At 41.1% G+C, this 9,858-nt stretch overlaps 1 protein-coding gene across 1 annotated transcript; it reads left to right on the forward strand.

Moving 5' to 3' along the window:
* On the forward strand, positions 1 to 9,007 carry LOC310799919 (hepatic lectin-like). The gene is made up of 6 exons (XM_083662528.1): positions 1 to 248; positions 5,652 to 5,756; positions 6,870 to 6,944; positions 7,722 to 7,867; positions 8,015 to 8,118; positions 8,229 to 9,007. The coding sequence occupies exons 1-6, from the start codon at positions 149 to 151 to the stop codon at positions 8,368 to 8,370; spliced, it is 672 nt and encodes a 223-aa protein (XP_083518654.1). The 5' UTR covers positions 1 to 148; the 3' UTR covers positions 8,371 to 9,007.
* Positions 9,008 to 9,858: the final 851 nt, after the last annotated feature.

Raw genomic sequence — 9,858 nt, forward strand, 5'->3', positions numbered from 1 at the left:
TTGTATAGAAGCTGCACAGAGACACATGATACTGAAGGGATGGAGCGAGGAAACACAGGCTTTATTTTGACTTAGATCACAAAAAATGAATGCAAACTGAACATAAGATAAGTCCAGATATGTCAGTGATTGATGATTGAGACAGAAGATGGAGATGTGTGAGCACGTTCACATCTATGAAAGGGCAGACAACTATCGCTGTCCTGACCCCAGATCAAATACAAAGAACACACCAGATCAACAACTAGGTGAGTAACACACACACACACACACACACACACACACACACACACACACACACACACACACACACACACACACACACACACACAGTGCGTCATGCTGTAATAATAATATAATATATAATATAACTCACTAAACAAGTGAGTTATAGAACTCACTCATTTAGTGAGTTATATAACTCACCAAAACAAAACCGTGTTTTGAACCAGGCTGTAAACATGTTTAATCCTGTTGTAAAGACAGTGCATTTTAACATGGGGGTGAACAGGGACTGACTGGCTTTTGGAGCCAGCCTCACATCATGGCCATTTGAGTAACTACAGATTTCATCACTTCCGCATAGCTTCATGTCCAAGTCTGAGCTTGCTGCCTGCTAAAAACATGCTAGAAGATTGTGGCCTTCAACAGTATACTAGAAATATCATGTCTAGACCTGCCACAAGATAGAGTACTGTGGCTGATCCTGCTGCCTGTGCTCACATAAAAGATGAAAATCATAAAGCACAAACCACAACACTTACAGTAACGTTGCTTCTGCTGCTGGAGTTCTGTCTCCACGGCACCTCTGAGATCCAACTCTACAAGATACAATTCATTTAGATTATATTAGCCTATTGTCTCCCTTAGGATACATTTGTCTTTATTTTATGTTGTGTTAATGAGTGTATTGTTTGATGTCAGTACAATCATTCATTATTATTATTATTACACTACATTCATAGCCTAATTGAATAAGTATTTAGGTACATGTAATTTATACATGGTGAGAACCAGTGTTGGGCAAGCTACTTTCAAAATGTAATATACTACATATTACTAGTTACTTTCATTTGGAAGTAATAAGTTACTTTACAATAGTACTGTCTGTGTAGAGTAACTCGTTACTTATTACACTACTTTTGCATTACTTTCACCAAAACAACAGCAGCAGCAGAATGACATCGCCGTCCCGGAACCATCCCAAAAAATAATTTCAACTGCCTTGAAGTCAGTGTAAACAATCCAACATTCTAAATGTTATTATTTTCCTTTGTTATTGTCATCTATAGTGTTTATTTGCATAAAAACACACAGTTTGATTAGGACATGATTGTATCTTTTTTAAATATGTGCTTTGATTAAAAAAGAAACTCAATTTGTAACTTGAGTTACTTTACAAAGTAACTGGTATAATATTACTGAAATCCTATAAGTAATAAGTTATATTACTGAGTTACTGCTAAAAGTAATATATTACATGTAATATGTTACTTCTGTAATGAGTTACCTCCAACACTGGTAATGAACAGCAATATTCAGTAATTGTGTAACAGTCCCTGTGGTGCTTGTGTTACTAAAACATGACCTGGCCGTAGACGGCCCAAAAAAAACCAAGCCTGACCCGACCTGGCCCATCCCATTGGCTGCATTTATGGGCCCAAGCCCGGCTCAAACCCAAAATATTCTTAATAAGTTGGCTTATTATCTCTAAACTATATCCATGTTGTCTGTTCACTATGAATACATAAGGTTTTAAGGTTACAATGTTATAACATTCTGATTATCACACCAATTATATATTAAAAATATAGCCGCAAGCGGCGATGACGGGGTCCAAGCATGTTCAGTAAGGGTGTAGTGGTCAGTAAGGGTGATGGGGTCAGTCAGGGTGTCAGTTTTTGTGTACAATATCCCTTTAAGTATCTGGACAGAAAGTGGTATTTGGGTAGAACATACTGTCAATACATCAAGTACTTCTCTGGCTCTGCAGATACATATAATATGGTCTACAAAATAAAATACAACAGTCTGGATAGCTCACTTGGTAAAGCTCTTGACTTAAGCTAACTAAAGACCATTGCGGCTCAAAGTTCAAACCCCACGTGGGATGAACAACTTTCAACTTCAAACAGTTAAGTCAGTAACAGTAATTAAAACCCCACATGTTGCCTCCTTATTTTGCGGTGTTTCATGAACTTTTTCAATATCTTGGAAATGTTAGCTGGAGATTGCGTGGCTGTGTTCAAGAACGTGTTTTGCAACAGGAGAGGTTAGTTCTTGTCTCATGATAGAGATTTTGTGTTCTGAAATCAGAATTTTCAGTTGTCATTGTGTCTTTCCCACACACACATCAAACCATAGGGCGTAGTGGCGTCCACTACAGATGGTTGATGGGTTTTATCCCTGAAATTGCTTTTGGTGACTATAGCCAGCACCCTGCATGGCAGCTTGTTATGCAGTCTATTTACCATTAAGGACAGTTTTGTATTACACACATAATGCACCACTTTACATTAAAAGTCTGCCGTGAATGGAGGTGTTTGAACTAATTGGTGTGGGTTGTGCTGTTACAATGAGCACATGAGTGACAAGGATAATTCTCTTTTTGGACCTTTCACATCTGAAGACACAATAATGTATTGGAATGTTTTTCCTCTCATATATCTGAAAGAAGGCTCCCAGCAAACACAATTACATCATGATGATGTTCTGATATCATCTTTCAGTGACGTCCAGGACTAGGCCAAATCACAGCCGATTTGGGGATCATTTAGACATCTACACAGGAATGTCAAGATGACGTCAAAATATGACGTTACCATGAATAGGCATATTCAGTTATTCTGCTATGTACACAGTGTGTATTCAGCAGCGTTATACATAATTATATCCAGATTAACCTTTATTCTACATTTTCAAAAAATAAAACAGTTACCTGGCCGTGGTTTGAACCCAGGACCTCCAGCTTTGGTGTCTGCTACCCTACCCCTAAACCATCCTTCTACAGCAATGACAAGGCACGGATGTAACCTTAGTATGGCATAAACTAGTTTTTATTCAAACGTGGGTGTCAAGTCTTTGTGGATCGGGCATTACTGTGTGACATCTAAACGAACTATGTATTATGCTACAGCAGATGCAGAACCCCAAAACACATTAACCCCACCCAAAATGCTACATTCCAACTTCCAGTAGTTGTAGTAGTAGTAGTAGTAGTAGTAGTAATAGTAGCAGAAGTAGTAATAGTAGTAGTAGTAGTGTTGGTAGTAGTGGGAGTGGTAGCAGTAGTAGCAGCAGTAGTTGTAATTGACCGGTTAATGAGTTGTGGGCAATTTAGTGTTGGCGTGTGTTTCATTAAAAGTTTCGAGATTTATCATTTCAAAACAGTTTCACGTATCCAAAATCCTTTAATAACCTTAGGTCGGGGTAGTCCATAGATGACCCAGAAAGTTTTGTGTGATTTGGCCAAACGGTCTAGGAGGAGCTCGCAAAAGTAGGTTTTTGATCAAATTCAAAATGGCGGGAAATCTACTACACAGAAATGGGCGTGGCCTAGTAGGTTAGATGCATGATGCTCCAGGGAATCCAGTAGATGTGGAATTTTGATTCTACAGCTCGCGGTTCAGAAGTTATGGACCGACAAACGTGAAATTGGCTGTTATAGCGCCACCATCTGGTGGATTGGTGTAATTTTTTTACTCTGAGTAGTGGGTGATGTCGTGAACCTGTGTGGAAAGTTTGGGTGATGGGGGGTGTATGGTTTCTGAGATCCACACACTTTTAGGGCAGGAAAAGAACAAAAGCAAATACACAAAAGTTTAGACATTTATAATTTTAAAACGGTTTCACGTATCCAAAATCCTTTAATAACTTTTGGTCGGGGTAGGCCATAGATGACCCAGAATAATTTCGGTGTGATTTGGCCAAACGGTCTAGGAGGAGTTCGCAAAAGTAGGTTTCTTATAAAATTCAAGATGGCGGAAAATCTAGGCACACGCAAATGGGCGGGGCCTATATGGATAGATGCGTATTGATCCAAGGAATCCAGGAGAAGTGAAATTTTGAGTATAGGACACACGGTTCAGAAGATATGGACCATAACGCGAAATGGTCTGTTATAGCGCCACCATCTGGCCGATATGGGTAATTTTTTGTTTCTGAGTAGTGAGGCACATTTACAATCTATGTGCCCAGTCTGGCTATGCTGAGCCTTACAGTTTCTGCTGTACATACAGTTTTACCGGAGAAGAAGAAAAAATAATAATATAATAATCGGAACAGATACAATAGGGATCCACGCACTTCGTGCTTGGACCCCTAAATATAGCTGCAAGCGGCGATGCGGGGTTCAAGCTTCAGGTGACTTGGGGGGTATATGTCAGATAATATAGACACTGAATAGTGCACATTTATTCAGAGTTGGTATGTGCACAAGTAAACAAAGTTTGGTTGAGATCCGGTGACCTGACGGTTTCCAAGCAGTAGTAGTAGTAGCAGTAATAGTAGTAGTAGTAGTGTTGGTAGTAGTGGGAGTGGTAGCAGTAGTAGCAGCGCTAGTTGTAATTGATGGGGTGTGTTTCATTAAAAGTTTAGAGATTTATCATTTCAAAACCGTTTCACGTATCCAAAATCCTTTGATAAGTTTAGGTCAGGGTAGTCCGTAGATGACCCAAAACATTTTTTGTGTGATTTGGCCAAACGGTCTAGGAGGAGTTCGCAAAAGTAGGTTTTTGATCAAATTCAAAATGGCGGGAAATCTACCAGACAGAAATGGGCGTGGCCTAGTAGGTTAGATGCATGATGCTCCAGGGAAACCAGTAGATGTGGAATTTTGATTCTACGGCTCGTGGTTCAGAAGTTATGGACCAAAAAACGTGAAATTAACTGTCATAGCGCCACCATCTGGTGGATTGGTGTAATTGTTTTACTCTCTGAGTAGTGGGTGATGTCGTGAACCTGTGTGGAAAGTTTGGGTGATGGGGGGTGTATGGTTTCTGAGATCCACACACTTTTAGGGCAGGAAAAGAACAAAAGCAAATACACAAAAGTTTAGACATTTATAATTTCAAAACGGTTTCACGTATCCGAAATCCTTTAATAACTTTAGGTCGGGGTAGTCCATAGATGACCCAGAAGAATTTCCGTGTGATTTGGCCAAACGGTCTAGGAGGAGTTCGCAAAAGTAGGTTTTTGATCTAATTCAAAATGGCGGAAAATCTAGGCACACGCAAATGGGCGTGGCCTATATGGATAGATGCGTATTGATCCAAGGAATCCAGGAGAAGTGACATTTTGAGTATAGGACACACGGTTCAGAAGATATGGACCATAACGCGAAATGGTCTGTTATAGCGCCACCATCTGGCCGATATGGGTCATTTTTTGTTTCTGAGTAGTGAGGCACATTTACAATCTATGTGCCCAGTCTGGCTACGCTGAGCATTACAGTTTCTGCTGTACATACAGTTTTACCAGAGAAGAAGAAAAACAATAATCGGAACAATTACAATAGGGGTCCACGCACTTCGTGCTTGGACCCCTAAAAAGGTATTATATGACCATGAGCACGGCCCGGCCCGAGCCCGAGGAATAGAGGGGAAATTCGGGTCTCGGAATCTAACCTCTATTGGCCTGTCTTGTTCTTCCAGGTGTTGTTATCCAGCCAGTGACCAAGCCCTGCAAGGCGACTACGGTGTGTCTGCTGCTGACATGTCTTCTCCTACTGGCTGCCCTCATAGGCGTTGTGGTCCACTGTAAGGCATGCACTTCCTCTATCGCACAAGAGATTAGCACTCTTCAGCATTTAGCACTTATCTGACGTTTGTTAGCTACTCCTCAAACCTGCGGGTGGAAATAGTTTATGTCCAATGCGATGTATGTTGAAGCAAGACAACGTTTTAATGTAGCTTGAATTTGACAAATAACGAGTCGTGCTCACACAGATCTAAGCCCTGGCCATCCTAGGCTCAACGCGAGACTCATCAGTCATTCTGATGAGTCTCGCGTTGAGGCTATGGCCATCTGTGATTTTACAATAGCCGAAATATTCCCATACAGCCGACGTCGTCTTTTTAGATGGGGGGAAAGTTCAGGGGGGTCCTTCCTTGCGTTCTCCTGCTTTATCACACACACGGTTGTAAACACAGTCAAGGGCAGCTCCTCACTACTGTGCGTCTAGGTAGGCATGCAGCAAGGGGGAGGGGCCGCGTAAGCTGCACTCTGCAAGCAACCGGCACGTTGTTTTGGGGAAACAGCTGATACCGTGGAGAAGGTATGACGGCAAATCTTAGTGGTTTTGATACCGTGACTTTTTCAAACCGGGGTATACCTTCAAACCGGAAACCGCTGCATCCCTAGTGTGTGTGTGTGTGTGTGTGTGTGTGTGTGTGTGTGTGTGTGTGTGTGTGTGTGTGTGCCCGAGGGATATGCGCGTGTGTGCGCGCACGCGCACGTGTGTGTGTGTGTGTGTGTGTGTGTGTGCATTAACATGAGTTTGCATATACATTTGTGCTTTTATTTGCTTTTTTGATTTATTTGAGCTCAGTGAGTGTGTGTGTGTGTGTGTGTGTGTGTGTGTGCGTGTAGGTGTGTGTGCGTGTAGGTGTGTGTGCGTGTAGGTGTGTGTGTGTAGGTGTGTGTGTGTGAGTAAGTGTGTCTGTGTGTGTGTGTGTGTGTGTGTGTGTGTGTGTGTGTGTGTGTGTGTGTGTGTGTGTACAAATGTACTGTACATTTGTGTGCATAGATTGGTGCTTTTATTTGCTGCTCACTCTTCAGATCCTCTCCTCTTGCAGACTATTATTTCTGTATAAAGCTAGAAGATGATGTGCACATTTGTCCACCATTGTTTGTATTTCCTGTGTCAAAAGCTGCCATCTTAGAAGAGACGCTCAACAAACTGCAGACCCTCAACAAGACCTGCGCTGAAAACAGGAAGACCCTCAGTGAGTCTGTCTGTCTTATTCTGCTTGTGTTTCTGTGTGTGTGTGTGTGTGTGTGTGTGTGTGTGTGTGTGTGTGTGTGTGAGAGAGAGTATATGAGCATGCATGTACTGTAGGGCATTCACGACTAGTGAATTTTACTAGTCGGCTAGTCGTCCCTAAAGGTAGTTGACTAGTCTGAGTTTTTTCCCCCCCCAATAAAAACGCTCAACTCACGTCAAAGGTCTCGAATACAACCAGGAAGCAGGGCTTTTGACATTCTGGCATAACTAATGTAGTAGGCGGGACCAACCTGGGGAAAAGCAGAGCCCTCAATTGGCTCTGAGAGGTTGTTTACAAATTAACTGCGATCTGATTGGACTAAACCCAGCACTCTTGTCTTGTCTGAACTAGATTTGCTGATTGAGTGACTGCAGTAATAACGCCACTAATTTGTCCAAATAGTTTAAATTCTGGCATAATGTAGAAAATGATTGTTAAAACAAATCTATGTTCAACAACAACAAACGTTATGTCCACCGCTGCTATTGAGACTGATGATGCGCTAAAGTACCGTTATGCCCAAACATAGATCAACTTCACATATAACTTGTGAAACTACTATAGCAATCTGGACAATTAACATGCATGTCCACAGAGTGCATAACGTGTTGTTTACTCTAGTGGTTTTACTAGTCGACCAGTCAAATAGTTGGTGAATGCCCTAATGTACTTTACATTTGAGTGCATAATGCATTTGTGCTTTTATTTGCTGCTCACTCTCATCCTCTCCTCTTGCAGAGCATTTCTGTGAAGATCAAGGATGTAGATCATTCAGCAACAGTTTTTACTACATCTCTAAAGATGTAAAGAGCTGGGAGGACAGCAGGCAGGACTGTATACAGGGAGGAGCACACCTGGTCATCATAAACAGTGAAGAAGAACAGGTAAAGGGAAAAGTGGCAAAACACTCCCCCCCAGTTCCTGCTTGATTTTAAAAACCTCTTTAGAATCTCTTGTGTTTACTTTGTTAACACTCCACAGTGCTTCATAAGTGTGTGTTGATGTCATTTGTCTTTTCAACAATTCAACAGAAATTCATCAATTCCTTGAACAAGTACACCTGGATTGGTTTGAGTGACAGGGATGAGGAGGGAATCTGGAAATGGGTGGATGGGACACGTCTGAACAGCACAGGGTAAGACATCCATTCTTCAGTCTTACCAGTCAGTCAACAGGTTGGCCTGATGATGCATCGTGCTTCTGATTTTCCATCAAGTACAGTTGACTCTTTTCTTTCTTAAACAGGTTCTGGAAGAGAGGTCAGCCCGATGACAATATGCAAAGAGAGGACTGTGTTATCAATTGGCCTCAACAACTAAACAGCTGGAATGATGCCAGGTGTGACTCATTGTATTACTGGGTCTGTGAAAAAGTGATTGACTTCTAACATTATGTGTCATCTCAAATGAAAACATATTGTGACTTTACACCTCACACCAAGACTGTCATTGTCATTCACACAGAGAACGTGAAATGCTCCTTTTAAGAGATTGTGTTTTATTGTTTGTAAAGCACTTTGTAATATTTGTCTCAGAGCTTCAGAACAAGAATAGCTGTTGGGACCAGGATCAGTATTTGTTAAGCATTCAGTAGAAGTGTAGATTTAACAGTTCCTCTTTTCTTCAGTCTCGACTCAAGACTTAAAGTGATTTTAGTTAGTAAGACTAGACCATGCAACATCTGCCTGAAGAACTTAGATAAGCTACTTCAATATGATCTTTCAAATCACATCTCACACTTCCATCAACCTACTGTAGTTTTGCATGTTTTTACAATGTAATTTTGCTTTTGTGTTTTTATTTTTAATCACCTTTACAATGTGCTTCCCAATTTTGAACTCATTACAATTCTTTAATTTTTGCCTTATGATAAAGTACATTGCAAACTCTGCTTTTTTTTGCTAAATAAAGCCGCTTGTTAAATCTTACCGACTGGTAAGATAACATTGAAACAATGTTTTTAGAAACACGCTATGATTTCCTAAAATTCCTGTGCAGTGCACCACCATATTATTGGATGGTGAATAAACCCATCAACAGTTGATTCAGTTTGTTCACAGCTTGGTCTTTTACAGTCAAAAACTAATTAGACAAAATCACCACGCTGACATGAGGATGTGAATCAGTTCTGAATCCATTATGAGAACAACCAGTCTTCATTTGATCAAGCCTAGGAAATGCTTTCACTAAGAGTCAGTTTTATTATAGTGTGCAAAAACCTGAATTTATGGGCCTGTGCAACCTCAACAGAAGTCTCACTTGATTGTGCAAAGCTAATTCACACCAATTCCTGTGCAGCAGAAGCAGCACACCCCCCCCCCCCCCCCCCCCCCCCCCCCCACACACACACACACACGCACGCACACACTCTTACACCTCCACCCACACACACACACACAACATTACACCCCCCTGGCTTAAAGGCTTCGGATCAAGGATATGCTTTTACAAAAAGGCTGTTTTAGCATAGTGTGCAAAAACTGCATTCTGAGCATGTGCAACTTGAACAGAAGTCTTGCTTGTGCAAATGACATGGCAACTCGAAATAGATTGATTCATTTATGATTTAATATTTCTTTATGAATGCATGGATGCATAGATTTCAAATGAAGTGTAGATTTACAATGCCATGTAGTTTATGTGTCTCACAACAATTAGAACTATAACAAATGTCTTAACTTTACCCCACGACCACAATGAGTGTTTCCTGTTAAGACAGGTTCCTGTGAGCTGTGTGATTGGTCGGCCACAGCACCCAGGCTAAAAATAGTCTAATAAAAAGTGTCACTTATAGCGAGGTGAGGAGGAAATGCGCAGAAACTATTGTATAGAAGCTGCACAGAGACACATGATACTGAAGGGATGGAGCGAGGAAA

This window comes from Poromitra crassiceps (assembly GCF_964638095.1).
Source record: "Poromitra crassiceps genome assembly, chromosome: 29".
NCBI classification, from domain to species: domain Eukaryota; kingdom Metazoa; phylum Chordata; class Actinopteri; order Beryciformes; family Melamphaidae; genus Poromitra; species Poromitra crassiceps.